Consider the following 26,561-nt stretch of genomic DNA (forward strand, 5'->3'; position numbering starts at 1 on the left):
GTCAGAAACCACGACATGGACCACCCCCAGCCCACACACATGAGGAGACGTCCCACTCCCGGTCAAATCCTGAGATCTCACCCCCTTCCCCGCACCAAACTCTCTGCCCTGAGTCCTCCACCCCTACCCTCACCCCACTAACCTCCACCCCTGGCCTGACCCCCCACGCCCAACCCCTGCTGTGAGGGCTCCCCCCTACACACACCAAACCCCAGGCCAACACGGCACACGAGCGAGAGTGAGGCACACAGAGACACTCGGTGGATCACTCTCGGGTTTATTGGTACAAACTCTGCTCCCGCATTTCCCAAAATCCCCTCAGTGACCTGGAGCAGCGACGTTTTCCACAACAGGACGTAACACCCACCAGCCACGCCGGGGAAATTGGCTGGTGGCGCTGCACAGCCCAGGCAAACGGCCCTGGGGTTTGGAGTGAACGAGCAATGTCGATGAGCCCGTTTACAAGACGTGCCTGGCGGGTGCGTGTAAAACCCAGTGAAGTGGGAATGAGAAGAGCGCTGGGGATGCACCTGGCACTGCTGGAGTAGAACAATTGCTCAGTTTTGTCCCCCCCGGACGTCACACGGAGATGTCGCAGGGCAGGAATTGGGACAGGAGCGACTCCCCCGCCCGGCGCCGTCTGCTGCCCCTGGGCTGGGGGCTGGGCGAGTCCGAGGGGCAGCACCAGGCACTCGGTGTGTGTCGGTATTTCCCACCCGCCTCGCCCGGCGCTGGGGCCCTTTGTCACCGCGCACGGGAGGGGCAAACCCACGGGAAGAGCCAGTGGGTTCTGCACGGCCCAGCTGGGCCCCTGGTCACACACCCTGGGGCTGGGCTCACACCCCCCCGGCTGGCCCAGCTGCTGAGCGCCTTCCCCAGCCCCCCGCATACACACCCAGCTGCGGCTGCAGCGCAGAGGGGCCGTACGCACAGCAGGGCCCCGGTGCTCTCACCTGCCCAGCGCTGCCCCTGGGGCCACTTCTCCCCCCTCCGCAGGCAGAGACTCCCCCAGAGCAGGACATGTGCCACGTACCCAGGCCCCTCTCTGGGCCTCTCCCCCCTCCCTGGGCTCCTCTCCCGCCACCCTTTATCTCACAGGCTCTTCCTCCTGGGGCCTCTCACACGGTGGGGCTGGGAGAGGAGGTACAGAGGGGTCTGGTGGTGACCTGGCTCAGGGATTGGGGTGCAGGCCCAGGAGGGCGGCTGGGTGCAGGAGAGGGTGCTGGTGTGGGGGAGGGGTGCGGGGTGCGGCAGGGAGTTATGACTGAGGGGAGGGGGGCTGCAGAGGGGCTGGTGTGTGGGGTGCAGCTGGTGACCTGAGGCAGGAGGTTGGGGTGCGGGAGGGGTGGGGGCAGGAGCATCAGGCTCTGCCCTTTACTCACCTGCCTTTGAGTCACACCCAGGGAGCTGGAAGTGGAGCTGGGGGTGGGGGGAACAATTAACACATTTCCCACACTGCCCTGCCCCCCACAGCCCTGCAGCTGCTCCCCTGACTCCCTCCCCCCACAGCGCACAGGCCTGGGCACTGACGGTGGTGGGGGCAGGGGGGTGATGCCCTTAGACGTCCCCGTGGGAGCCGGGCTGGGGTGTGTCAGCGCTGGGAGGGGCCAGTCTGTGCCGCAGGGTCCCTGTCGGGGACAGAGATTCCCTGCGGCTGCGCTGGGCCGGGGCAGATTGTCAGGGGAGCCGCGTTTGTCCCCCAGTATCTGTGACCAGGACAGAAATAAGGGCGGAGGGGCCCGGAGAAGGTGTCGGTGAAAGTGAAGAGATGGGACCTGTCGGTCACATTGTAAAATGAGACCTCGCCCGCCTCGTAGTCCAGGAAAATCCCCACCCGGCCAGGCCTGGCGCTCACGGGGAGGGGGGTCGTGGGGTCGGTGCGGGCCGAGTATTCCCTGTAACACAGACACACGGCCCAGTAGCCGTTCCCAGGTGAGAGTGTGACCCCCCCCTTCCTGCGCACAGAGTCCCTGCACACCCCCAGCTCCCACCTAGTCTTGTCTCCCACCTCCACCTCCCAGTAACTCCTCCCGCCCGTGAGCCGCTCCGCGCCCAGCACACAGGGCCAATAATCAAATCTCTCGGGGTTGTCGGGCAGATCCTGGCGGGTGCCTCCGTCGCTCACACGTTTCCGATCCTCAGACAGGACGAGTTGGGGATTTGCCGTGTCTGGATCCAGAGTCACGTCCACTGGGGAGAGTCACAGAGTCAGTGCGGGGGCAGGGGCTGGTCCCTGGGGTCAGAGGGAAATGAACCTGTGCCCCAGTGATCACTCTGGGGGTGTTGTCTGAGGGGGGTCAGGGCCCCTCTGCCTGTGAGGAGACACTGAGGGGGGAGGGCAGAGAGAGCGGGGGAGGGGCAGGGACCGGCTGACAGTTGGAGAGGAGAGGGGAGGGGCAGGTGATGGGAGGGTGAAGGTGGAGAGGGGAGGGGCAGGTGGTGGAGAGGGAAGGGGCAGGTGAAGAGGGAGGGTGAAGGGGAGGGGGGCAGGTGAAGGGAAGTGGTGAAGGTGGAGAAGGGAGGGTCAGGTGAAGGGGAGGGTTGAAAGGGAGAAGGGAGAGGCAGGTGGTGGAGGGGGAGGAGCAGGTGGAGAAGGGAGGGGCAGGTGAAGAAGGAGGGTGAAGGGGGGCAGGTGAAAAGAAGGGGTGAAGGGAGAGGGAAGGGGCAGGTGAAGGGGAGGGATGAAGAGGAGAGGGGAGGGACAAGTGATTGGGGGTGAAGGTGGAGAGGGCAAGGGCAGGTGAAGGGGAGGGATGAAGAGGAGAGGGGAGGGACAAGTGATTGGGGGTGAAGGTGGAGAGGGCAAGGGCAGGTGAAGGGGAGGGATGAAGAGGAGAGGGGAGGGACAAGTGATTGGGGGTGAAGGGGAGAAGGGAGGTGCAGGTGAAGAGGGAGGGTGAAGGGGAGGGGAGGTGAAAAGGGATGGTGAGGGGCAGAGGGGAGGGGAAGATGAAGGGGAGGGGTGAATGGGAGAAGGGACAGGTAGGATGGGGGGTGAAGGGGAGGGGTAGATGAGGGGTGAAGGGGAGAGGGGAGAGGCAGGTGATGGGGAAGGGTGAAGGAGAGAAGAGAGGGGTAGCTGATGGGGAGGGGTGAAGATGGAGAGGGGAGGGGCAGGTGATGGGAGAGAGGTGAAGGGGAGAGGGGAGGGGTGAAGGGGAGAAGGGAGGGGCAGGTGATGGGGTGAAGGTGGAGATGGGAGGGGCAGGGGAAGAGGAGGGCTGAAGGTGGAGAGGGGACGGGCAGGTGAAGGGGAGGGGTGAAGGTGGAGGGGGGAGGGGCAGGTGAAGAGGAGGGGTGAAGGGGAGAAGGGAGAGGCAGGTGATGGGGAGGGGTGAAGGGCAGAGGGGAGGGGCAGGTGAAGGGAGGGGTGAAGGGGAGAAGGGAGGGTCAGGTGATGGGGAGGGGTGAAGGGGAAAAGGGAGGGTCAGGTGATGGGGAGGGGTGAAGGGGAAAAGGGAGGGTCAGGTGATGGGGAGGGGTGAAGGAGAAAGGGAAGGGTCCGGTGATGGGGAGGGGTGAAGGGGAGAAGGGAGGGGCAGGTGATGGAGAGGGATGAAGGTGGAGATGGGAGGAGAAGGTGTAGGGGAGGGTTGGAGGTGGAAGGGGAGGGGCAGGTGAAGAGGAAGGGTGAAGGTGGAGGGGGCAGGTGAAGAGAGGAGTGAAGGTGGAGAGGGGAGGGGCAGGTGATGGGGAGGGTGAAGGTGGAGAGGGAAGAGGCAGGTGAAGAGGTGTGAAGGGGAAAGGGTACGGTCAGGTGATGGGGGGGTGAAGGGGAGAGAGGAGGGGCAGATGAAGATGGAGGGGTGAAGGTGGCGAGGGGAGGGGCAGGTGATGGGAGAGAGGTGAAGGGGAGAAGGAAGGGGCAGGTGATGGGGGGTGAAGGTGGAGATGGGAGGGGCAGTTGAAGGGGAGGGGGGAAGGTGGAGACGGAAGGGGCAGGTGAAGGGGAGGGGTGAAGGGGAAGGGTTAAAGGGAGAGGGGAGGGGCAGGTGATGGAGGGGTGAAATAGAGAAGGGAGGGGCAGGTGATAGGGAGGGGTGAAGGGAAAAAAGGAGGGGGAGGTGATGGGAAGGGGTGAAGGTGGAGAGGTGAGGGGCAGGTGAAGGGGGGTGAAGGGGAGAGGAGGGGGCAGGTGAAAAAGGAGGGTGAAGGGCAGAGTGGAAGGGCAGCTGATGGGGAGGGGTGAAGGTGCAAGAGGGAGGGGCAGGTTATGGGGAGGGTGAAGGGGAAAAGGGAGGGGCAGGTGGTGGAGAGGGGAGGGGCAGGTGAAGAGGGTGGGTGAAGGGGGGCAGGTGAAGGGAAGGGACGAAGGGGAGAGGAAAGGGGCAGGTGATGGGGGGGTTGAAGGTGGAGAGGGGAGGGGCAGGTGAAGGGGAGGGATGAAGAGGAGAGGGGAGGGGCAAGTGATGGGGAGGGGTGAAGGGGAGACAGGAGGGGCAGGTGAAGAGGGAGGAGTGAAGGGGGAGGGGAGGGGCATATGAAAGGTGGGGTGAAAGGGAGAGGGGAGGGGCAGGTGATGGGGAGGGGTGAAGGGAAGAAGGGGGAAAGGTGATGGGGAAGGGTGGAGAGGGGACGGGCAGGTGAACAGGAGGGGTTAAGGGGAAAGGGAGGGGTAGGTGATGGGGGGTGAAGGTGGAGAGGGGAGGGGCAGGTCATGGGGAGGGGTAAAGGGGAAAGGGAAGGGTCAGGTGATGGGGAGGAGTGAAGGGGGTATGGGTGGGGTAGGTGATGGGGAGGGATGAAGGTGGAGAGGGGAGGGGCAGGTGAAGGGGAGGGGTGAAGATGGGGGTGGCAAGTGATGGGGAGGGGTGAAAGGGAGAAGGGAAGGGCAGGTGATGGAGAGGGGTGAAGGTGGAGATGGGAGGGGCAGGTGATGGGGGGCAGGTGAAAGGGAGGGGTGAAGGTGGAGCAGGGAGGGGGAGGGTGAACGGTAGAAAGGAGGGGTAGGTGATGGGGAGGAGTGAAGGTGGAGAGGGAAGGGACAGGTGATGGGGAGCAGGGAGGGGCAGGTGATGAGGGGTGAAGGTGGAGAGGGGAGGGGCAGGTGGTGGAGAGGGGCAGGGCAGGTGAAGAGGGAGGGTGAAGGGGAGGGGGGAGGTGAAGGGGAGGGGTGAAGGTGGAGAGGGGAGGGGCAGGTGAAGGGGAAGGGTGAAAGGGAGAGGGGAGGGGCACGTGATGGGGAGGGGTGAAGGTGGAGAAGGGAGGCACATGTGATGGGGAGGGTGAAGGGGAGAAGGGAGGGGCAGGTGGTGGAGAGGGGCAGGGCAGGTGAAGAGGGAGGGTGAAGGGGAGGGGAGCAGGTGAAGGGGAGGGGTGAAGGTGAAGAAGGGAGGGGCAGGTGAAGGGGAGGGGTGAAGGGGAGAATGGAGGAGCAGGTGAAGAGGGAGGGGTGAAGGGGAGAAGGGAAGCAGGTGATGGGGAGGGGTGAATGTGGAGAGGGGAGGGGCAGGTGAAGTGGAGGGCTGAAGCGGGGAAGGGAGTGGAAGGTGATGGGGAGGTGTAAAGGTGAAAGGGAAGGGTCAGGTGATGGGGAGGGGTGAAGGGGAGAAGGGAGGGGCAGGTGATGGGGAGGGGTGAAGGTAGAGATGGGAGGGGGACCTGTAGGGGAGAGGTGAAGGTGGAGATGGGAGGGGCAGGTGAAGGGGAGGGGTGAAGGTGGAGTGGGAGGGGCAGGTGAAGAGGAGGGGTGAAAGTGGAGGGGGGCAGGTGAAGAGGGAGGGTGAAGGGCAGAGGAGAAGGGCAGGTGAACGGAAGAGTGAAGGTGGAGAGGGGATGGGTAGGTGATGGGGAGGGGTGAAGGGGAGACAGGACGGGCAGGTGAACAGGGAGGTGTGAAGGGGAGAGGGGAGGGGCAGATGAAGGTTGGGGTGAAGGGGAGAAGGGAGGGGTAGGTGATGGGGAGGGATGAAGGTGGAGAGAGGAGGGGCAGGTGATGGGGAGCGGTAAAGGGGAAAGGGAAGGGTCAGGTGATGGGGAGGGGTGAAGTGGAGAAGGGGGTAGGTGATGGGGAGGGATGAAGGTGGAGAGGGGAGGGGCAGGTGAAGGGGAAAGGGAAGGGTCAGGTGATGGGGAGGGGAGAAGGGGGTAGGTGATGGGGAGGGATAAAGGTGGAGAGGGGAGGGGCAGGTGAAGGGGAGGGGTGAAGGGGAAAGGGAATTGTCCGGTGATGGGGAGGGGTGAAGTGGAGAAGGGAGGGGCAGTTGATGGGGAGGGATGAAGGTGGGGATGGGAGGGGAAGGTGTAGGGGAGGGGTGAAGGTGTAGAGGGGAGGGGCAGGTGAAGAGGAAGGTTGAAGGTGGAGGGGGGAGGGGCAGGTGTAGGGGAGGGGTGAAGCTGTAGAGGGGAGGGGCAGGTGAAGGGAGCAGTGAAGGTGGAGAGGGCAGGGACATGTGATGGGGAGGGGTGAAGGTAGAGAGGGGAGGGGCAGGTGATAGGGAGGGGTGAAAGTGAGAGTGGAGGGGCAGGTGATGGTGGGGTGAAGGTGGAGAGTGGAGGGGCAGGTGATGGGGGTGAAGGGGAGAAGGGACAGGTGATGGTATGGGGTGAAGGGGAGGGGCAGGTGAAGGTGAAGGGGGGCCGGTGAAGAGGGAGGGTGAAGTGCAGAGGGGAGGGGCAGGTGAAGCGAGGAGTGAAGGTAGAGGGGGAGGGGTAGGTGATAGGGAAGGGTGCAGGTGGAGAGGGGAGGGGCAGGTGAAGAGGAGGGGTGAAGGTGGAGGGGGAGGGGTGAAGGGTAATGGGGAGCAGCAGGTGATGGGGGAGGGGGGAAGGCCGGTGATGGGAGGGGCAGGTTCCCACAGGGATTTCCTAGACCCCCCAATTGGGTTATACACCCCACACCCCCGACTCCCCTCACCCCCAGCCCCAGGCAGCGCTGCCTGTTCAGTGGTGGGCTGGAAACGTGAATGGAAATTGGCTGGGTCAGACCCTGTCACAGAGCAGCAGAAAACCCTTGTGCCGGGGACGCAGACGGGGGACCCAGAGGGGCTCTCACCCGGCTGGTGTCTCTGCCAGTGTCGGGCGGTTGGGTCGGTGCATCGGCCGACTTGCCCCTGGCAGACGATGGGGGTGAGTAGAGGGGAAGGAGCTCTCCCCTCACCGCTCCAGAGGAGCCCGGCCTGGGGGAGGCGCCAGGCCCAGACTGGACGTCCAGGAACCCTCCTGCCCTGCTGGGACCCAGCAGACGGAGCTGTGTTGCCAGGGAGCCAGTCTGGCTGGTGCCGGGTCACACATCGCTGCGGTACTGATGGGGTCAGGAAGTGTCGCTCTCCTTGTGCGGGTAACGGGCAGCAGAGCTGAACTGAGCCGGCCTGAGTGAGGGGATCCCTCAGAGCTAATCTGTGCTGGGGCCGGCCAGGCTGAGCCCCGGCGCCTCTGCCACTGCAAAGGGAGCCCTGGTCACCCCACTGAGCTGCACCCCTGCAGCAGAAGGGGAGGGGGCCGTGTCCTAGTGAGGCGGGAGATGCGGGCGCGGGGGTTTTGCTGACACTCACAGGCACTGTCTGACCTGCCCCTCTCCCCTGGGTACAGATGGAGCTGATCAGGCCCCAGGGAGTCGCTGGGTTTGTTCAATGACCTCTAGAGCTGAGGTCCCTGCTGGGCAGGTGTAAGGTGTAAGTGCTCAGCCCGGCTGAGTTAACTCGTGTTGAGGGAAGGGATAAATAACAATTCTTCGTTCATTTTCTCCACAACTGTCAAGATTTTGTACGTTTCTATCATATTCCCTCTTCGTTGTCTCTTTTCCAAGCTGGAACGTCCTCGTCTGTTTCACCTCTCCTCACACGGAATTGGGTCCGTACCCCGAATTAGTTCTCTTGCCTTCTCTGTACCGTCTCCAACTCCAAAGAGTCTTTTTAGAGACCGGCTGACTAGCACCACACACAGGATTCGACATGTGGCCTCTCCTGGGTTTATAGCATGAAAGGGGAGTAACTTTGGTTGGCAGATGGATGAGCCAGGATGTGCCACGGGGACAGAAGGGTGTGAGGAGAGCGGGGTCAGTGGAGCAGAGGGGGGAACCATGTTCCCTGAAAGCTCAGCACTTGGGCGACCGCTCAGCAGAGATTCAGGTGCCGCCGAGCTGAATGGCAGAGCACCCACAGCCGGCAGCCCGTGTTTCTAGGAGTGGTGCACGTCCGTACACACCTCGGTGCACAGAACTAAATTCATTCCGCACATGGATGGACGAAATCAGAGGGACCCCTGGTGGTGAGGGGCTCGACACAAGGAGGGCGCAGTGGGGTGAGGGAAGGTGTCAGGGGGATTGAGAGGGTGGAGAATGGGGCAGACACAAGGAGGGCACGGGTGGGGGTAAGAGACAGGCCGATGGGGGGCAAAGGGGGCTGTCAGGGAGGGTGGGGCAGCACCACAGTCAGGGTGGCACTGAGGGCTGACTGCCCTTGGCCCCGCCTCTTCCTGGCACAGAGCCAGTCCCCCCCACATTGCCCCAGGGCCCGGGGTGCCCATCAGCACTGCTGGTAATGGGGGTAGGGAGGGGCGAGGAGAGAGGTGGGACCAGGGGCAGAAATGTGAGGAGAGCTCAGTGGGGAGCATGGGGCAGAGGGGTGAGGAGCGGGGCAGGAGCCAGGACAGCTCAGAAGGGGAGGTGGGGGCAGCGAGGGGCAGAGGGTGGGGGCTGTGCCAGGGTCTGGGGGACGGAGGAGGTGGGAGACAGGGCAGCAGAGGGGAAAGGGGCGAAGTGGCTGCCAGGCAGCAGAAGGGGTGAACTGGCGATGGCGTGAAGGGCGTGAGGGTGCCATCAGCAGGAGAGAGGGAGCCCTAAATCAGACCCCCACGGCCAAGTGGCACCAGACGATGGCGCAGGGCTGGGCCAATGGCAGGACGGGCACATGAGATGGGGCTGCCTCCCGGGATGAGGATGGGCCAACTGTCCGGGTTTACAAGAACTTGGAGAACAGGGGAGTCCAGGTTATTAGATGAAGTGAGTCTGTGCTCACGAAAGCTCATGCTCAAAACTTTTCTGTTAGTTTATAAGGTGCCACAGGACCCTTCATTGCTGTTACAGGTTATTGGAGATGCTCTGCCGGAGCTGGGAGGGGGATCAGGCCCAGGCTGCTGTTCAGTCAGAGGACTGCAGGAACCCCCTTTGGGGCAGGGAAGAGTGAGCCTCGCCAGGGTCATTTGTTCCATCTGCAGGGAAAAGGGACATGTCAAATGTTGCTGCCCTGTGAGAACTTTGGATCGTGGGCACAGGGGTTGTTGCTATGGGGCAGTGAGTGTTTCTAGTGCTGCGTATGGTGGGTAGCTAGGAGAGCAGGCCCTGGGGTATAAGCATCACAGGGAGAGGCCTGCCACGGGCTCTGCTTACCAGGGATACCCTAGCTTGGGAGTCTGGGGCATTGGAGTTGTTTCCCCCGAGAGCCTGAAAGGACTCCTCTGCCAAAGGATCTCACCAGCCACTCTAGGGACAGCCGGCTGTCTGGGCCAGGCGGGCTGGGGCAGAGCTAAATGGGGTTCAGCATTTCTGAGTCCCAGCAGATGGGTGTGACACGAGCTCGGACAGGCCCGGGTGCCTGTTTTCTTACTGAAACTGGCCAAGCGACAGGAGCAGCCCAGCGACCAGAAGACAGGCCGAAAGAGCTACTCGCAGAGCAGGAGAGCAGCCACCAGGCTGTGACTACAGAGAGCAAATGGGTCAAGGCACTGAAAAAGGAACAGAGCCTTGGGCAGATTAAATTCTGTTCTAGCTCTGGAGGAGCCCAGCAGACACTGAATACAAAGCTGCACCACCTGCGTAAGTCACGGACTGATGATCTTATCAAGGATCAAGGATCTTCATCAATGATGGATCACGGCACAGAGAGAACTAGTCTTGTGGATAAGGGAGAAGTGGTGCATGTGCTCTACCGAGTCTTTAGTGAGACATTCAATACAGTCTCACAGGATCTTCTTCCCAATAACCTCGGCAAATACAACTTAGATGGGGCAAGTAGAAGGTGCATCACTCGCTGGACAGCCATTCTCAGAGAGTAGTTCGTAACAGGTCACAGTTATGCACACTAATGATACTGCGAGGTGTGACGCTGAGCAGGTCAAGAGTGACTTCAGGGCTCAGGGGGCCCGGGTCAGGGAGTTTGGGGCGCAGGTGGTATTCTCTTCAATCCTGCCTGTCAGAGGTAGGGGCCCAGGCAGACACAGTTGTATCCTAGAGGTGGATGCTTGGTTGCGTAGATGGTGTCGCCAGGAAGGGTTTGGTTTCTTTGACCACGGGATCCTTTTCCGGGAAGGACTGCTAGGCAGAGATGGCGTTCACCTTTCGAGGAGGGGGAAGACCATATTCGGACACAGGCTGGCTAACCTAGTGAGGAGGGCTTTAAACTAGGTTTGACGGGGGCAGGGGAGCAAAGCCTGCAACTAAGTGGAGAGCATGGATACCTGGGAGATGAACTTGAAATGGGACGGAGTATGGGCTACACTGGGAGAGTAAAAAGAGGGCCAGGGCAAAACTGGGAGGCAAGACCAAATCAATGTCTGAGATGCCTTTATACAAATGCAAGAAGTATGGGAAATAAACAAGAAGAATTGGAAGTACTAATAAATGAATACAACTATGATATCGTTGGCAACACAGAAACTTGGTGGGATAGTACTCGTGATTGGAATGTTGGTATTGAAGGGTACAGCCTGCTTAGGAAGGACAGACAGGGAAAGAAGGGAGGAGGTGTTGCCTTGTATATTAAAAATGTGCACACTTGGACAGAGGTGGAGATGGACATAGGAGATGGACAGGTTGAAAGTCTCTGGGTTAGACTCAGAGGAGTAAAAAACAAGAATGAGGTCCTACTAGGTGTCTACTACAGGCCCCCTAGCCAGGTGGAAGAGGTGGATGAGGCTTTCTTTAAACAGCTAACAAAATCATCCAGGGCCCAGAATTTGGTGGTGATGGGGGACTTCAACTAGCCAGGTATATGTTGGGAAACTAATACAGCAGGGGACAGACTGTCCAATAAATTCTTGGATTGCATTGCAGACAACTTTTTATTCCAAAAGGCTGAAAAAGCTACCAGGGGGAAGCTGTTCTAGATTTAATTTTAACAAATAGGGAGGAAATTATTGAGAATTTGAAAGTGGAAGGATGCTTGGGTGAAAGTGATCATGAAATCATAGAGTTCACAGTTCTAAGGAAGGGTAGAAGGGAAAACAGTACAATAGAGATAATGGATTTCAGGAAGGCAGATTTTGGTAAACTCAGACAGCTGGTAGGTAAGGTCCCATGGGAAGCGAAAGTGAGGGGAAAAACGGCTGAGGAGAGTTGGCAGTTTTGCAAAGGGACATTATTAAGGGCCCAAAAGCAAGCTATCCTGCTGCGTAGGAAAGATAGAAAACATGGCAAAATACTGCCTTGGCTTAACGAGATCTTGCATGATCTCAAAATAAAAAAGGAATCGTATAAGAAATGGAAGCTAGGACAAATTACAAAGGACAAATATAGGCAAACAACACAAGCATGCAGGAGCAAGATTAGAAAGGCTAAGGCACAAAATGAGCTCAAACTAGCTACAAGCATAAAGGGAAACAAGAAGGCTTTTTACAAATACATTGGTAACAAGAGGAAGACCAAGGAGAGGGTAGGGCCGTTGGTCAGTGAGGAGGGAGAAACAGTAACAGGGAATTTGGAAATGGCAGAGATGTTTAATGATTTCTTTGTTTCGGTCTTCACTGAGAAATCTGAAGGAATACCTGACATAGAGAATGCTAGTGAAAAAGGGGTAGGTTTAGAAGTTGAAAGAAGAAAAGAACAAATTAAAATTTACTTAGAAAAATTAGATGTCTGCAAATCACCAGGGCCTGATGGAATGCGTCCTAGAATCCTCAAGGAGCTGATAGAAGAGGTATCTGAGCCTTTAGCAATCATTTTTGGAAAATTGTGGGAGACGGGAAAGATTCCAGACGACTGGAAAAGGGCAAATATAGTACCCATTTATAAAAAGGGGAACAAGAATAACCCAGGAAACTACAGGCCAGTCAGCTTAACTTCTGTGCCAGGAAAGATAATGGAGCAGGTCATTAAAGAAATCATCTGCAAGCATTTGGAAGGTGGTAAGGTAATAGGAAACAGCCAATATGGTTTTGTTAAAAACAGATCATGTCAAACCAATCTAATAGCTTTCTTTGACAGAATAACGAGTCTTGTGGATAAGGGAGAAGCGGTGGATGTGGTATACCTAGACTTTAGTGAAGCATTTGACACGGTCTCACATAACATACTTATCAATAAACTACGCAAATACAACTTAGATGGGGCTACTATAAGGTGGGTGAACAACTGGCTGGATAACCATACCCAGAGAGTAGTTATTAATGGTTTTCAATCCTGCTGGAAAAGTATAACTAGTGGGGTTCTGCAGGGGTCTGTTTTAGGACCGGTTCTGTTCAATATCTTCATTAACAATTTAGATATTGACATAGAAAGTACACTTATTAAGTTTGCAGATGATACCAAGCTGGGAGGGGTTGCGACTTCTTTGGAGGATAGGGTCATAATTCAAAAGGATCTGGATAAACTGGAGAAATGCGCTGAGGTAAACAGGATGAAGTCTAATAAGGAAAAATGCAAAGTGCTGCACTTTGGAAGGAACAATCAGTGTCACACATACAGAATGGGAAAGGACTGCCTAGGAATGAGTACAGCAGAAAGGGATCTGGGGGTTATAGTGGACCACAAGCTAAATATGAGTCAACAGTGTGATGCTGTTGCAAAAAAAGCAAACATGATTCTAGGATGCATTAACAGGTGTGTTGTGAACAAGACACGAGAAGTCATTCTGCCGCTCTCCTCTGCGCTGGTTGGGCCTCAGCTGGAGTATTGTGTGCAGTTCTGGGCACCGCAGTTCAGGAAGGATGTGGAGAAATTGGAGAGGGTCCAGAGGAGAGCGACGAGAATGATCAAAGGTCTAGAGAACATGACCTATGAAGAAAGGCTGAAAGAATTGGGCTTGTTTAGTTTGGAAAAGAGAAGATCGAGGGGGGACATGATAGCAGTTTTCAGGTATCTAAAAGGGTATCATAAGGCAGAGGGAGGGAACTTGTTCTTCCTTGCCTCTGAGGATAGAACAAGAGGCAATAGACTTAAATTGCAGCAGGGGAGGTTCAGGTTGGACATTAGGAAAAAGTTCCTAACTGTCAGGGGCTGCGTCTACACGTGCACGCTACTTCGAAGTAGCGGCAGTAACTTCGAAATAGCGCCCGTCACGTCTACACGTGTTGGGCGCTATTTCGAAGTTGAAATCGACGTTAGGCGGCGAGACGTCGAAGTCGCTAACCCCATGAGCGGATGGGAATAGCGCCCTACTTCGACGTTCAACATCGAAGTAGGGACGTGTAGACGATCCGCGTCCCGCAACATCGAAATAGCGGGGTCCTCCATGGCGGCCATCAGCTGGGGGGTTGAGAGATACTCTCTCTCCAGCCCTTGCGGGGCTCTGTGGTCACCGTGGGCAGCAGCCCTTAGCCCAGGGCTTCTGGCTGCTGCTGCTGCAGCTGGGGGTCCGTGCTGCATATACAGGGTCTGCAACTAGTTGTTGGCTCTGTGTATCTTGCACTGTTTAATGAAAGTGTGTCTGGGAGGGGCCCTTTAAGGGAGCGGCTTGCTGTTGAGTCCGCCCCCTGACCCTGTCTGCAGCTGTGCCTGGCTCCCTTATTTCGATGTGTGCTACTTTGCCGTGTAGACGTTCCCTCGTTGTGCCTATTTCGATGTTGGGCTGAGCAACGTCGAAGTTGAACATCGACGTTGCCAGCCCTGGAGGACGTGTAGACGTTATTCATCGAAATAGCCTATTTCGATGTCGCAACATCGAAATAAGCTATTTCGAAGTTGGGTGCACGTGTAGACGTAGCCAGGGTGATCAAACACTGGAACGAATTGCCAAGGGAGGTGGTAGAATCTCCACCACTAGAGATATTTAAGATGAGGTTAGATAGATGGCTTGCAGGGATGGTCTAGAAAGTGCTTGGTCCTGCCATGAGGGCGGGGGGCTGGACTCGATGGCCTCTCGAGGTCCCTTCCAGTCCTACTCTTCTATGATTCTATGATTCTATGCTGAAATGGCAGAACAAGTGGGGCTCCACAGGGGTCAATTCTGGGACCAGTTCTGTTCCGTATCTTCATCAACTATTGAGCTCCTGGCATAGAAAGTGCCCTAAGTAAGTCTGCAGATGACACCAAGCCGGGAGGGGTTTCAACTGCTTTGGAGGACAAGGTCAGAGTCCAAAATGGTCTGGAGAAACTGGAGAAATGGTCTGAGGAAAACAGGATGAAGCAGAATAAGGACAACTGCCAAGTGCTCCACTTGGGGTGGAAGAATCAGTTTCATGCTTCCAAAATGGGAAGAGACTCCCTCGGATGGAGCCTTGCAGAAAGGGAGCTGGGGGTCAGAGTGGACCACAAGCTGAGTATGAGTCAACAGTGTGATGCTGCTGCAAAAAGAGCCAATGTGATTCTAGGCTGCATTAACAGGAGTGTTGTGAGCAAGACACGAGAAGTTGTTCTTCTGCTCTGCTCTGCACGGATTAGGCTTCAACTGGAGCACTGTGCCCAGCACCACAGTTTAGGAAAGATGTGGAGGAACTGGAGAGGGTCCAGAGAAGAGCAAATAAAATGATTCAAGTTCTAGAAAACTTGTCTTATGGGAGAAGATTAAAAGAACTGGGTTGGTTTGGCTTGGAAAAGAGAAGGCTGAGAGGGGACATGACAGCACCTTTCACGTATTTAAAAGGAGGTTACAAGGAGGACAGAGAAAAATTAGAAAAATTGTTCTCCTGGGCCTCTTAGGACAGGACAAGGAGCAATGGGCTTGAACTGCAGCAAGGGAGATTGAGGCTGGACATTAGGAAAAGCTTTTTGCCAGGGTGGTTAAACACTGGAATAAATTGCGTTGGCAGGTTGAAGAATCTCCATCACTGGAACTATTTAACAGCAAGTTGGATAAATATCTAGCAGGGATGATCTATAGGGTGCTTGGTCCTGCCATGAGGGCAGGGGACTGAACTCAATGACCTCTTCAGGTCCCTTCCAGTTCCATTGGTCGCGGGACAGCTGCGTACTCACGTCTCAAGTGTCCCAACTGTTTCTGGAAAAGGGGTGAATTGTCCCACATGTTCCGTCACCCCCCGCCCCGCCCCTGCTTAACTGCCCTGCCCTGCCCAGCGCAGAGCCTCCTGCATGCAGCTGAAGTTCAGCCATTAGCAGGAGGCGCTGCACTGCCCAGGGAAGGAACACTCAGCTGGGGGGAGAAAGCAGACAGGCTCCAGCACTACTGACTGGCCGGCAGCAGGAGAAGGAGCCAGCTCAGCCCAGAGGCCCGAGCAGCGTGTGTTGGGAGGCAGTGTCACCCCACCCATGTCCAAGGTGCCTAAGGGCAGTGGGGAGTTTGGAGCCAGCCTGCAGAGTGGCAGCCCCATTGCTGGTTCCTGCAGATGGGAAATGAAAGTCTCCAGGCCGCCAAGGCAGAAAATGAGCCAGGCAAGAGGAAAGCTGCCTGGGACCCAGAAGAGGAAGGACTTGAACAAGCCCAGGGCTTTGGGAACAAGGGGCCCTGGGAAGGGCTACAGGATGTCAGTATCTGCCCAGAAACCTAGAGATGGGTTTGCTGGGACCCAGGAACCTGCCACACGCAGCTGTTCTGGGCCTGGGCCAGTTCCCTGGGGCTCTAAGCATGGTGTGTGGCCACACGACTGAGTTAACACTGTTCAGGACGTGGCAGCTGGCAGCTCCAACTCCCTGCCAGTGGTGAGGGCTGGCATGTGGCTGCCTGTACCCGATTCGGCTGAGTGTTACGGGCCTGTGTGGGCAGGACCTGGGTTGGCACCTGCCCAGGTTTCTCAGGATGGTCCCTTTGCTCAGGTGACTGTCGTGGGAATTCTGTGAGCCTGCCCAGCCCACTGCAACCCTGGGTGTGTCAATGGCTGTCGCAGGGGAGCTGTCGGGGGTGGTACATACACACAGGGAGCTCTGGCTCCAGAGTGTCTGGGAGCTCTTAGGATAGGGAAGCTTGTGGGCAGTGAGTGAGACGGGGAGCTTGGGGCAGCCCAGTCACACTGATCAGGTACCGGCTGTGGGACTCACCACTGGGGATGTGGGGGCAGACCTGGCACCAGGCCCTGCTTGGTGAGGATGGTGCCTGAGGCAGCCCTAGGAACAGAAGCCCGTGTTTTGCCATCGCCATGGGGGGGGGATGTGCTCTGGGTGGGGGCAACAGGCACTGGGCACGAAGCATGCAGATATTCTGGGCTTTTTGCACCTCCGAGGTGGTGACGCTCCCAGGACCCCCAGTGGTGTTGGTGCCACTGCCCTGGGTGTTCCCCACCCCCCAGGTCTGTGCTATAAACTACCCCACAGAACAGGGACCGCTGGGCTAGTGGTGCTGCAGCATGTGTGCAGGGCCCCAGGTGCTCTGATCCCTGCCAGAGCTGCCCAAGCTCTCCCAGCATGCACCAGGATAAACAGTCAGGCAGCAAGCTGGGAGCAAACTCACACACAGCTCAGCCGGGGCTGTGTGGCGGAAAATCTGCCCCAAGGGACAGTTTGGTGTAAGTGACAGTGCAAATGATGGACAGGTGAGAATGTCCATCCTGCAGAACCCACGTACCTCTCTGAAAAGGTGACATCGGAGGACATCAGTCCCTGGGCTGCAATAAACTTGGGGTGTCGTAGACTGAGAGTGAAGGTCATCGGAAAATGACCTGTGCAGGGAAAGGAGCAGAGAGCTCCCGGGAGGAGGTGGGGTCGTACTATAGATAAAATACCAGCGGTATGTACAGTACCTGCGTACAGCTGGGCACATCTCCACCCTGCAACCAAACACAGAGAGAAGGGTGAGAACGCCCCTGAGCACAGCCCCACTGAGCAGGAGACAATGTCACACAAGGGCTGTACCGGGGGATGGAACTTACTGAGCTCTGCCTGGAGTTTGTCTGAAAATAAAACACAGAGAAATGAGTCAGTGCCACATTATCCTGCGAAGGCAAGTGACTCCAAAAGCAGCTGGAAAGTACCTAAAAACTACATCAACAACAGAGCCTGACACCTCCTGAGCAACTGTAAGGGGAAAAACAGTAACCCCACCTGGCCAGGTGCAAGGGGCTCTTAGAGCCAAACAGGGACCCTTCAGCGAATGGAAAATACTAATCCTGTCAAGCCAGGAGAAAGGAGCACAAAGCACATGGGGTGAGGTGTTTGATGGGAATTTATAGGCTAAAATGAAATCAGTAGAGTGAAGGCCAAATATTCATATTTCCTTTTCTGGTGCACGTCTCCAGCGCCATGAAGAACGATACTACAGGAGTCGCCCTGTATCGCTTGCTATTTGGATGAGAACCAAGACTGCCCACAGACGTGTGTGCTTTGGCAGATGTCAGGATGGAGCTGGCTGAGACACACCAGCACTGTGCTTTCTGGCAGAGAAAAAATCTGCAAGTCACTTATTGCTTAGCTGCAACAAAGGGTCCTGTGGCACCTTATAGACTAACAAAAAAGTTTTGAGCATGAGGCCACAGGACCCTTCGTTGCTGTTACAGATCCAGACTAACACAGCTACCCCTCAATAGTTATTGCTTAGCTGTGGCTTCTGCCTAAGTGAATTCAGAAAGGAACGTTGGTATGAAGCCAGGGTATGTTTGCAGGATCTCCAGCGAAGGGAAAAGGTTCTGCTGCAAAATGTGTGCTCCTGGCAATCACAAGCAGGGGCGGCTCATGTGGATGGATATAAGGGGGCACTTGCCATCTCACTGCCCCCCAGTGTGATTCCTCCCAATGCCACCTCTATCCCAGGAGAGGGCCGAGACAACCTCCCTCTACTCCAAGCCCTGTCTCTGCCCCGATTATCCTCTTCCCAACCCCTGCTCCACCTCCTGCCTCTCTCCCACCCCTGCTCTGTCACTCACGGCCTCGGCTCCATCCTTTCCCTGCCTCTTCCTCTTCTGCTGGGCAACGGCCCAGGGGACTAGCAGGGGTCTGGTGTTAGAAAACTAATTAACTCAACCCCTTATTCTTCTTCAGCCTCTGCCCATCACCTAGTGTTCTAAGCTCATGGAATTAAGTAACTGAATTAGTTCCTTCCTGTGATTTGTTTTTAATTAAATTGCCCCTCTGGTCACACTCAGTTCACTCCACTCATAACTTTACCTTTTGTTCTGCGCTGCTGCCAGACACAGTAACTGGCCAGAGGGATGAGAACAGCCAGGAGAGCCAGGATCACAGTCAGAGCCACCAGCCAGGGACTGACCCTGGGGAAAAACTGCTCTGCAAGAGAAGATGATGTTAGTTTGGAGATACCGAGGCCCAGATTCACAATGATATTTAGGCACCTAAACCCCAATTTTAAGCACCACTGCAAATTAGAACTGTTCTCAAACCTGCAGCTGCAGCTGCCGAGATGCCAGTACTCAGTACTGGCAAGTACCAGCACAAAAAAAAGCACTGTGTATATATGACTTAGACGATTACAGTAATTAGATACATGAACTCTGCACAACTCTCTTCTTGCTCTTTTAAACCAAATCTTAAGGTTTAGATACCAAAGCATTGGCTGTCCGACTGGTGGTCTGGGTAAGATACAAACGAGCATTGATCAGACGATGTGGCTGGTACTTTGGGGTTGGAAGAACCCTCTGCATATTGAATAGTGTTGTACAGAACTTCTCACTTAATTAGCCTGAGGTGTTGACTGGAAGTCAAAGAACAGGATGGCAACAAATGGGCCTGTGTCATTTCTTTTTTCCAACTTTTGATAACCAGTAAAAACAACAAGAAATCCCGTGGCACCCTAAAGGCTTTCAGATTTATTGGAGCATAAGAGTTTGTGGGCTGAAGTTCATTTCATCAGGTGCATGAAGTGAAAGATTCAGATGACAAGGACTGTCAAAGCACATGTTCAGAGAGGGGAGTTTTACATCAATGCTCCTGAGGTTGAATCAGGTGGATGTGGCCCACTTCCAACAGTGATAAGAAGGTGATCCACCCTCCAGAAAAACTCAATGAATTCTTTGATTCTTTAATTCCCGGGAGGAGGTGGGGTCGTACTAAAGATAAAATACCAGCGGTATGTACAGTATTCTTTGATTCTTCATGGCTGAGGATGCTAGGGAGATTCCCAAATCTGAGCTCTCCTTTGTAGGTGACAAATCTGAGGAATTGTCCAAGGCTGAGGTGTCGTTAGAGGAGGTTTCGGAACTGACTGACCAACTTAAGAGTAACGTCACCGGGACCATATGGCATTCACCCAAGAGTTCTGAAATAACTCAAATATGACATTGTAGAACTGTTAATTGTCCTTTGTAACCTGTCCTATATATCAGCTTCTGTACCCAATGACTGGACAGTAGCTAATGTAACACCAATATTTAAAAAAGGCTCTAGAGGCAATCCTGGCAATTACAGACCAGTAAGTCTAACATTGGTACTGGGTAAATTAATTGAAAGCATAGTCAAGAATAAAATTCTCAGACACATAGAAGAACATAATTTGTTGGGTGAAAATCAACATGGTTTCTGTACAGGGAAATCATGTTTTACTGATCTATTCAAGTTCTTTGAAGGGGTCAACAAATGTGATTAAGGGAGACCCAGTAGATGTAGTGTACTTGGATTTCCAGAAAGCCTTTGGCAAAGTCCCTCACCAAAGGCTCTAATGTAAATTAAATTGTCATGAGGTAAAAGGGAAGATTCTTTCATGGATTGGGAATTGGTTAAAAGGCAGGAAGCAGGATACAAATAAATGGTAAATTTTCAGAATGGAAAAGGGTAACGTGGCGTTCCCCCAGGGTCAGTCCTAGGACCAATCCTATTCACCTTATTCATAAATGATCTGGAAAAAGGGGTAAAATGTGAGGTGACAAAGTTTGCAGACGACACTAAGCTTCTGAACATAGTTAAGACCAAAGCAGACTGAGAAGAACGTGAAAAAGATCTCACAAAACTGAGTGACTGGGCAACAAAAGGGCAAATTAAATTTAATGTGGATAAAAGCCAAGTAATGCAGATTGGAAGAAATAACCCTAACTATAAATACAGTATGTGAGGGGCTAATTTAGCTAGAAGTCATCAGGAAAGAGACCTTGGAGTCATCGTGGGTACTTTTCTGAAAACATCCATGCAGTGTGCAGCAGCAGTCAAAAAGCAAACAGGATGTTAGGAATCATTAAAAAAGGGATCGAGAATAAGACACAGGATATCTTCTTGCGATCATCTTGATATTAGAAAAGATTCAGAAAAGGGCAAGTCAAATGATTGGGGGTTCGGAAGAGGTCCCATATGAAGAGAGATTAACAAGACTTGGACTTTCAGCTTAGAAAAGAGGAGGCTAACGGGAGATATGATTGAGGTCTATAAAGTTATGAGAGGTGTGGGGAAAGTGAAGAAGGAACGTATTTTTTCTTGTTCCCATAACATAAGAACTAGGGGACAGCAAATGAAATTAATGGGTAGCAGGTTTAAAACAAATAAAAGGAAGTTCTTCCTCCTTTTGGAACAGAACAGGACGAAAACCAACTGACATTCAAATGAAGAGCAGAAAGGTTGTCCTGGGATCATCTAGAAGTTTTGTCCAGAGGCAGAGTGAAGTGGAAGAGACTTGTAGATGACCCATGCTCCATTCACAGTACAAGGGTTACGTAGTAGTAGTTTTCTTCACCCAGCATGCTTTCAACCTGTGGAACTCCTTGCCAGAGGAGGCTGTGAAGGCCAGGACTGTAACAGGGTTTTGAAAAGAGCGAGATAAATTCATGGAGCTTAGGTCCACTAATGGCTATTAGCCACGATGGGTAAGGAACGGTGTCCCTGGCCTCTGTTTCTCAGAGGTTGGAAACGGACGGCAGGAGAGAGATCACTTGACATGCCTGTTTGGTTCATTCACTCTTGGGCACTTGGCATTGGCCGCTGTCGGCCAACAGGATGCTGGGCTGGATGGACCTTTGGTCTGACAAAGTGTGGCCGTTCTTGTGTCTGAATTCACCTCACTAGCACTGATGTGACACTGCCATCTCTGCATGTATGTATAATTCCCCACCACCTGAATCTTTCGCTTCATGCATGTGACGAAGTGAGCTGTGGACCATGAAAGCTTATGAATATATTTGTATCTATGTTTGTTATAAGCGTATAAATAAATCAGTAAGTCTGTAAGGCGCCACAGGACTTTCTGTTTCCGTTGAGACAGACTGACACGACTCCCTCTCTGAACAGGGCAACCACATCTCCCTGTCCCAAATACGGGACAGGTAGATATGCAGGGGAGGGACAGCTCCTCCAAGTCCTGGGGAGCCAGGAAGGAGGCAGCAGCTGCCAGCGCTCCCCGGGAGCCCCAGGGAAGAGGCAGCCACTGGCGCTCCCCTAGAGCCCCTGGGGAAGCTGCAGCCGCCCACGCTCACCCTGCTTCCTCGAGGCTCGTGGGGGGCAAATACGGGACAATTCGTCCCTTTCATAAAAAGAGTGGTGACTCGTTTTTGGTGTCCCAAATACGGAACCGTCCCACCCAATATGGGATGGATGGTCACCCTATCTCCGAATCTTGATAACCAGTGGGGGCCGTCAGGAACATATCTGGGTGGCTGGTTACTGAAATGTATTACAGTGTTAACCACCAGTTCTGGAAGACTCTGATCTCCTTTTTGCAGCCTGCCCTGACCGGGGCTTCCCTAGGCACCTCAGGTCACAAATATAATAGTGACAGTCGATTACTCAGAGCTCTCAGCTCAGCCAGTGGGAGCGTTGCCTACGTTTGGACAGCAGGCCTGGCTCCTTGGCCGTTCTGATTTAGTTTCTTGGCATTCACTACTTGAAGCCCACCTAGGAGCACATCTAGCAAATAAATATGCCTCAAAAATACACCTCCCCCCACCTGACTTCTGCCACATCCATTCCATCTCCGGACAGGCACTGACCTGCTTTGGAAATTGTTGATATTTTCTTTTCGTTGAGGATGAGGTTCCTGACAGAACAGGACAAGTTCTGGTTGGAATCTTTTGTTACAACAAGAGAAATCTGGCTTTGAAACAGTCCATTGTTGTTCTTGAATATTTTTTCAGAGGCAGATGGCAGCAGCTGCCCATGGGCATCTCTCCACTGAGCCTCGGGCTCTGGGTGCCAGCCAGCTGATTGACACGTAATCCTGATCCCTCCATCCTGGTGATCTTCAACACTGATGTGGGGGTCAGAGCCTGACACTGGAGAAAAATGGAATGAAGCTGTATTAATTCCATATAATCAGCAAAGAGAACAAGAGGAGGAGAAATTAATTTGATTTCATTGGCATCCAGAATTATCCGCCAGTGTCCCCCAATGTCTCTGTTCTGACCATTGCTTTCACCTCCACTGCTCCCACAAGCCACGCGCGACCGAAATGCAGCACTTTCAAAGTGCCATGGCTGGCAGCATGCTAATGAGGTGCTGAATATTCATTTCAGTGCCTCATTAGTATTCTCCAATTTGGCCATTAGGAAGGCCATTTCGAAGCTTTCCCCCAGCCTAGACACGGCCCTTCTGTTTAAAACAAAGCCAGTTTAGGAAAATAAGAATGAACAGTATGTGTGTAAAATTCCTCCAGTTCACTCTCAGAGAGCAGCCCCTGCCCCTGCTGTTCAGTAACTGGAGGCTCAAAGAGAATTCGGTGTCAAGATGTATGAGTGAGAAATATCCAGGGTGCTCTCACAGTGAGCTCTCCTGACCCATTTATTACACTGCTAGGAAGATAAAACAAGCTACAGACCTCCCACCTGCAGTTCCAGTTTGGCTTCTTCATAGGAATCTGCAGATTGAAACAAACACGTGTATTTTCCATGGTCAGAAAGCTGAACATTGTGTATTCTCAGGGAAACACTCCCACGGGTGATGTTGTCTTTCAGCAGCTCTGTCCTTCCCTGATATCCTGGCATCTGCTCGTCACGCTGATCCCGTCCATCCTTATACCGGTGCACAATTGCAGAGAACTTGAATCGGAACCATCGCACCTCCATGGTCTCAGCGCTCACCCTGGGGGAGAGGTGGCAGGGCAGGACGGCTTCCCCACCAAGAGAGACAACGATTGGGTGGTCAGGTCCAGCCACTGTGAACTGTGCTGTGAAAGGTATCAGAAGGTATCACAACTCAGCCTCAGTCCTTCCCCTCAAATCATGAGAGTGGAATGAAAAAAAATTAAAAAAAAAATCATAACAGTGGCGTAGTTCTCTGCCTTCTGAGGTGTGAATCTTTAGAGTTGACGTGGGTCACATTCTAAGTTCCAACTTCCTCGTAAGCTGCCTGGTTCACAGCTGCCCACTAAATCTCTGCAGGGGCTCAGGGCTGCAGCTGGCAGAGATAGCTCTGCCTCAGCCCTCCAGCTGCTGGATCTGGCAGGAAGACACCACTCCCTGCCAGCCCTAGCATGGAGCCGCTGCAGCCAGGGCAAAGAGGCTCCTCCTTGCCTTCCCCATCAGGGAGCCACCCAGGTAAGCCCAAGCCCCAAGCCCCTGCCTCACCTGGAGCAGCGCCCATCAGCCCTAGGTCCATATTTCAGGAGGATGCTCATGCTGCTGTGGTACCTCATCAGTCTATAGCAGGACAGTCTGAGCACAGCTAACACAGGTACCCACCGGAGAGAGCCAGGAGCAGCATAAGGCACAGGGCAGGGGGCCAGGAGGAGGGGCTCAGGACAGGAGCTGGGGGCTCAGAGCAGGTGGAACATGGGGGAGGAAGGACTCAGGGCAGGGGCTGGGTGAGGGTGGGAGTGGGGGCTGAAGTCACACATACCAGTCCCTGGGTGTTGCTTCCTGTTTGCTGGGACTAGGGAGGGAGGGAAAAGCGCAGCTAATACCTTCTACACAGCGCTCACTTGCTGCTCCAGAAACTAGGGAAGTCCCTGAACACATTGTTGCTAATACAGCCTTGCGGTCCCCAGCGTATCTCGGGTCTGTCCAGAAAAGTCCGAGTTCTGAGCACCAGCAGATGCAGTGTTAATGGCCAAGCCAGAGAAACACCAACTCCCTGCCTTTTGTTAGAGTTAAGTTAAAATGTTACAGCTTCGTGCAGTCTCTTTACACAGACATCCGTTTCGCATTCTGTTTCAAAATGGATTCCCTGTGTGGTTTCCATTTTTAAAGATGGCCGAGAGCTCGTCTCCTTCCCCCAGGCAAGGCGGGGAGATTAAGGCGCGAAAATTAAGCGAGGGAAGTGATTTTAATGAGCCCGGAGAAAAGAGCGTACGTAAAGGGTAGGAGCCCTCCCTTCAGGGCCTTTTGCCTCAGCGTGGCAGCTTGCCCTGGGGCACTCACTGGGGCCCCCCGTCAGGGCTGGTAACTAGGGCTGCTAGGCCTCGTGGGCCAGTCTGAAAGGGAGAGCTAGAGAGAGGCTGGCTGATGGCTAGGGCAGCAACCTGCAGATTGCTAGGCCTCGTAGCTCAGTCTGCTTTGATATTCACTATATTTTATTTCCGAGTTAGAGACAATTTATACACACACACATCCATCCTGGAAGGTCATTTTCTTTCGGTATTCTGCACACAGGACCATGAGCCAAGAGCTGAACAAAGAAGAGGGAAGAAGATCACGTCCTCACTCGGCAGTTCCTGTCTGCAGCCTGGAACATCCCTGAAGGCTAATTCCTGAACTCTCCTGTCACCTGGGAAAGGTCCTGTCCGATCCATCCTTACCCTGTGCTTTTCTTTCAAAGGTTAATTGAGCTGACAACCGATATTTTGTCTGCTCTAGGGAATCCTATTTTCTGTTACTGTATTGTATTAGAGTCAAATAAAACACCGTTATCTTTACTCCACGACCTTGTCATAACTACACATAAACCGATGATAGAGGCGGAGGTGGTAGAGCCTTGCAGAGCAGCTCATTGTCTGGCAGCAGGTGTGCCGGGGGGCGGAGGTCCCAGGAAGGGGCGGTATGGTTAGCTCTCTGTACGGGCCGGGAGCTGCAGGGCAGCTGGGCTCTGTGTGAGAGGAGGCAGCAAACCCAGTGAGGAGGTCGGAGCGCCTACCTGAGTCCAGCCTGGGAACCTGCAGCGCGAGGCAGAGGGCGAGGTAGCCGCGCAGAGCAGAGCTCACTGCGGAGCCGGGGGAGAAGGAGGGAACCGTCTCCGTCATTGTCACTGGGGCTGGGGAAGAGGAGAAACAACAAACCAGACAGTGTGTGAGCGGGAGGCAGTGCCAGTGTTGTACTGAGAAGTCCCGCACGGGATCTCTTTGGGGGAAAAGGCAAAACATCACATTCATTGGTCATAACCACATAGCAATCAGCACGTATCCTGCGGAGATGAGATACTGCACAAACACTCACACTCACACTCACACACACACACACACACACACACACACAACGTCTTGGTGCTGTTACCAATAGTTGCCCCCCCCTGCCTGCACTGGCCAGGTGAGTTCGATGGGGGAGGGGTGGAGCCAGGCTCCGGCCGATCCAGTTCGATGCTCCAGTGCTGACAAGATGAGACCCGGGGTCCCCCGCAAAATGCCGTAGATTGAGTGTCCCCCCTCCCGTGCAGGTCGACACCAGTTACCCATCACATGCGTACGCAAGTCGACATCTGCGGTGTCCTCTTCTGGGTGGTGTCTCCTTCAACCTCAGCGAGTGTGCTGCTTCCAAAAGCAGGCGCCTGCTGGTGACTCCCAAGGCGTCCCTACGTCCAGTCTTCTCTCAGTGGGGCTGCGTCACAGGTCCCACTGCTCTTCTCATTGGTTTTGGATCTGGCTTTCACCCCTTCCCCAGCTAGAGCGACCATCTCTCCCTGTCCCAAATACATGACATGGAGATGTGGGGGGAGGGGCAGCTCCGTCAATCCCTGGGGAGCCGGGAAGGAGGCGGCAGCTGCCAGCACCCACAAGAGCCCTGGGGAAGTGGCAGCCACCGGCCCTGCCTGAGAGCCCCAGGGAAGCCACAGGCACCCACACTCCTCCCACTTCCTCATGACTTAGCAGTTGCATTTGCACAGCTGCTGGTGGAAAAGGTCAGGGCGGATGGCCGAAGTACGGGACAATTAGGCCCTTTTTAAAAATAAGTTGGGAGGCCTTTTTGGTGTCCAGCCCAGTACGGGATGGATGGTCGCCCTCTCTCCAACGCTTGCAAGTCCCTGGAGGTGCTGGCCTTCCACGACTCATCCATTCACACCTCTTTCATTCAGCAGGGGAAGCAATCGAGCAAAAAAGGACAAAGGAAAAGGCAGGCTGCAGTGGGGCAAGACTTCTCTTTACCTTACTGAGTTCTAGCACCTGTCCTAAAGACACAACACTTCTGTGTAAAAAGACTTAACAGAAGGTTTCTGTGTTCAGGGACAGAGGCCCCCCACCTTCTGTATCCTGCAGGGGCACTTCCAAGCAGGGTCAGGGCCCAGGGGTGATCTCAGGTTTTCCATCATCCACAGGCATCCCCTGGGGAAAGTTCCTGGGTTTTCTGCTTTGCTGAGGCGGCTTTGTCCATTCGGCACAGGGGTCACACGGCCAAGGAGCGGGACTCTGTCCTCCTCATTTCTGTCTGTCTGTAGCTGAACGGGCTTGCTGCTATTTCTGCTGCACCCAGCAGCTTCAGAAATGAAAGTAACAACACAGCCAGTGCCGTTA

General features: G+C 54.5%; 1 protein-coding gene across 3 annotated transcripts; it reads right to left on the reverse strand.

The window, feature by feature from the left end:
• Nucleotides 1-265: 265 nt before the first annotated feature.
• LOC142024844 (butyrophilin subfamily 1 member A1-like) lies at nucleotides 266-26,503 on the reverse strand. 3 transcript variants are annotated; one of them, XM_075017117.1, is made up of 8 exons: nucleotides 26,291-26,503; nucleotides 24,974-25,090; nucleotides 22,722-23,012; nucleotides 21,898-22,179; nucleotides 18,143-18,259; nucleotides 16,912-16,932; nucleotides 16,783-16,809; nucleotides 266-2,190 (listed from the first exon to the last, which is right to left on the reverse strand). In XM_075017117.1, exons 2-8 carry the CDS (start codon nucleotides 25,077-25,079, stop codon nucleotides 1,592-1,594), a joined length of 1,443 nt encoding a protein of 480 aa, XP_074873218.1. In that variant the 5' UTR covers nucleotides 25,080-25,090; nucleotides 26,291-26,503; the 3' UTR covers nucleotides 266-1,591. The 3 variants fall into 3 exon arrangements, with proteins under 3 accessions (XP_074873218.1, XP_074873216.1, XP_074873217.1); XM_075017115.1 differs by having other exon boundaries at nucleotides 22,722-23,069; XM_075017116.1 differs by having other exon boundaries at nucleotides 22,722-23,069; nucleotides 26,196-26,503.
• Between the last annotated feature and the right edge of the window lie 58 nt (nucleotides 26,504-26,561).

The sequence above is a fragment of the Carettochelys insculpta genome, chromosome 22 (assembly GCF_033958435.1).
Source record: "Carettochelys insculpta isolate YL-2023 chromosome 22, ASM3395843v1, whole genome shotgun sequence".
NCBI classification, from domain to species: Eukaryota; Metazoa; Chordata; order Testudines; family Carettochelyidae; genus Carettochelys; species Carettochelys insculpta.

What these genes read in the sequence shown, in the direction of transcription:
- LOC142024844 (XM_075017115.1), bottom strand. Translation starts at nt 25,079, where the DNA reads ATGACGGAGACGGTTCCCTCCTTCTCCCCCGGCTCCGCAGTGAGCTCT. An exon ending in ATCAACAATTTCCAAAGCAG is followed by an intron (nt 18,260 to 21,897) that starts GTCAGTGCCTGT and finishes CTTCTCTTGCAG; the next exon opens with AGCAGTTTTTCCCCAGGGTC. An exon ending in GCAGCAGCGCAGAACAAAAG is followed by an intron (nt 16,933 to 18,142) that starts GTAAAGTTATGA and finishes TTTTATTTTCAG; the next exon opens with ACAAACTCCAGGCAGAGCTC.